Source organism: Cryptosporidium hominis (genome assembly GCF_000006425.1).
Source record: "Cryptosporidium hominis TU502 chromosome 5 CHRO015016, whole genome shotgun sequence".
Classification (NCBI taxonomy): domain Eukaryota; phylum Apicomplexa; class Conoidasida; order Eucoccidiorida; family Cryptosporidiidae; genus Cryptosporidium; species Cryptosporidium hominis.
In genome coordinates, this window is record NW_666823.1 from 1 (window position 1) to 2,952 (window position 2,952).

The 2,952-nt window shown below is 25.4% G+C and overlaps 2 protein-coding genes across 2 annotated transcripts; one reads left to right on the forward strand and one right to left on the reverse strand.

Moving 5' to 3' along the window:
- Window positions 1-97: 97 nt before the first annotated feature.
- Window positions 98-508, reverse strand: Chro.50045 (hypothetical protein). Its single annotated transcript, XM_660155.1, has 1 exon — window positions 98-508. One exon carries the CDS (start codon window positions 506-508, stop codon window positions 98-100), a length of 411 nt encoding a protein of 136 aa, XP_665247.1.
- Window positions 509-1,616: 1,108 nt separating this feature from the next.
- Chro.50046 (RNA recognition motif (RRM)-containing protein) lies at window positions 1,617-2,225 on the forward strand. The annotated part of the gene is made up of 1 exon (XM_660156.1): window positions 1,617-2,225. One exon carries the CDS (start codon window positions 1,617-1,619, stop codon window positions 2,223-2,225), a length of 609 nt encoding a protein of 202 aa, XP_665248.1.
- Window positions 2,226-2,952: the final 727 nt, after the last annotated feature.

The following is a 2,952-nucleotide window of genomic DNA, read 5'->3' on the forward strand; positions in this document are numbered from 1 at the left end:
CAAGCAAAACTTAGAATTGTAACAACAACTTAATATATAATTAAATTATAATCTTAAAATTATGTTATATATATGAAAAAATAAACGTAAATATACTTTAATCATTTTTATTATTTGAATTTTTTGGCTTTTTTAAAACCTTTTGCATCTTTTTTTTCTTTCTCTTTTCAGATTTCTTACTTGTAGATTCAATATAACTCATTATTCTTGATTCTCTTTGCATGCTAAATTCCCTTTTTTCCTTCTCCTCTAAATATTCCTCTTCCATTTTGTTTAGCCGTTCTTCTTCTATTTGTTTTATTTTTCTATAAGAGTGAAAAAAATTACTCCCTGCTGCTGAACTACAGCTTCCAACATTACGGATTCTCTCAAAAGTTTCTTTATCATCAACAGAATCCTCTTCTTGTTCATTTTTCACTTTTGTTTTTTGAACTTCAACTTTCTTTCCAGTAGATAATAGAACAACTTCAGTATCTAAATTGTTCAAACTCTCTATCTTTGAATTCATTGTATTGTTATTTAAGCATTTTTAAAACTGAAATTTAGCTTTAATGTCAAATATTTCAATAATTAAATTAGTAAAAATTCCGCTTAATATTATGCTTAGCGCTAATTATTTTTTTTTTGCATAATATTAACAGTTAAATAAAGAGAAAGTAACTAAAATCAATATATTAATTATACATACATGAAAAATATGTCAGTTAATTTAAACTAATTTCTTTGATATTTGTATTTCAAGAGCTATTATTCATTTTATTATATTTGGATGCATTATAATTCGTTATATTCAACTTATAATTTCTAAAATTTCATGAATGAATTTTATCTGGTTATTCCTATGCCAATAATATTAATCTAATTGAACAACTNAAAGTATTTATTTAATTAATATAGCTGAATTATATAAATAGATTATCCGCCACGTAAATTACTAAATAATATATAATAAAAGTCTCTAATAAAAAGATCAAAATAGTCAAATTGATCAATATTCATATAAATAAATTTTAAGGAAATAAGAGGCATGGAGAAAGAATTTTGAATTGACTTTTGTTTTATGCACGTTTTCTACTAAATTCCGAGGATATAAAAAAAAATTAATTATAAATTTATAAATAAATTCTATTGCATGCAATATGGCCATTGAGAAGAGGCGGCAACATGCAAACAAGTAATTTTGCTTATTTTATTTTTCTCAAACACCTTTTATTTTCTTTTTTTTTTTCTTTTGAAACTTTCTAGATTGATAAAAAAGAAGAATATATTATTAATATTAGAAATCAATTTATGGACTCTATAGCTTTATAATAGTAAAATAATCTAAAAAATTAATATCAGAAAAGAATAAGAATACAGTAAGAAATTACTATTATTTCTTATTTATAATGAATTTAGTAATAGAGATTTGATCAAACTTTCAACAACTCAGCAACATTAAGCAGATTATATATTCACTTCCGAGTGCTGAAATTAATGTACACACAAATTGAATAAAAATACAAGATTTACAATAAATTTGTGTAAATTCTTTTTGAATTCTTTTTTTTTTTATTCTAAACATATATAAATACAAAATACATGAATAAGTTCAATTTTGGAAAAGCTATAAATAAATGACAATGAATTTAGAGTCAGGAAAAATATTTGTTGGTGGGCTTTCTCAACAAGTAACTTCATCAATTTTGATGGAATACTTTTTGCAATTTGGTGTAATATTGGATGCTGTAGTAATGTATGACAATGTAAGTGGAAGAAGCAGAGGTTTTGGATTCGTAACTTTTAAGGATCCAAAAACTGTTGAGATTGTTCAGAATATTACCCCGCATATAATAATGGGCAAAATTGTGGACTGCAAAAGAGCTTCACCTAGAAATACCAATTTGATGATCAAAGAGTATTTTGAAGACATAACGGAAAATGAAAATACACCAGAAAATTATAACAATGCTTTTACAAAGGGAATTAAGAATGTTAGTAAAATTTTTGTTGGTGGGCTTCCTGACCTCACTTTGGAAGAATTTAAAATATATTTTCAAAGATTTGGAAATATTAAGGATGCAGTACTCATTACTGACAAAAATAATGGACGTCCTAGAGGTTTCGGATTTGTAACATTTGAGAGTGTTGATGCAGTAAATAACGTTACCAAATTTTATAGTAATCATTATCTTAAAGGGAAGTGGGTTGAGTGTAAGAGGGCCTTACCTAGAGATGGGATATAAGTTTAAAGCTTCAAATGAATGTATTTAATCGTAATATTCATTTTTATAATGCAATTAGCTGGGATGAATACCATTTGGTTGTATTACATCAAGTAGTGATTCTTAGAATAAAACATAAAATCTGTCAGTTTTGCATTGGCATTACCAATAATAATAAATGTTGTGATTAAATGATTAAGCGAAGAAAATGTCAGTGTATTGCATTGACAAAGAGAATTGTGAAAGAAAATAATATATAAATAATTTCAAAACCTATAAAGTTTTTCAAATATTCTGAATATGTTCAGAACTACCTAAATCTTTAACTTTTTCAGTAGTAGCTTGCTCCACAATTGAATGTGCATGAAACATCTTATCCATACATCTAGAAAGACATTGATGGTCAAATCTATTTAAAGGGGAGTGCGATTTCTTGCTTTGAAAGCATTGTTCAAAACAGACTTTTCTTACTTCCTAAGAGTAATTCAAATAAAAAGTGAACATTTGATGTAAATACAAATTGGTAAATAACAACAATGCAGTGTTTCTTGCTAACAAATAAATTGTTGTGGTTAGTTTTATTAAAATACGTTCATTTATTTCAAATATTTGGAATTTCAATCACTTGATATATATATGTGAATATATTTTACGTGTGATCACTGTTATTGAAAAAGAGAGCGATATATCATAAGAAAAAAAAAATATTCAAGAGACTTTTTTTCTTTATTTTTATGCTTTCTTATTC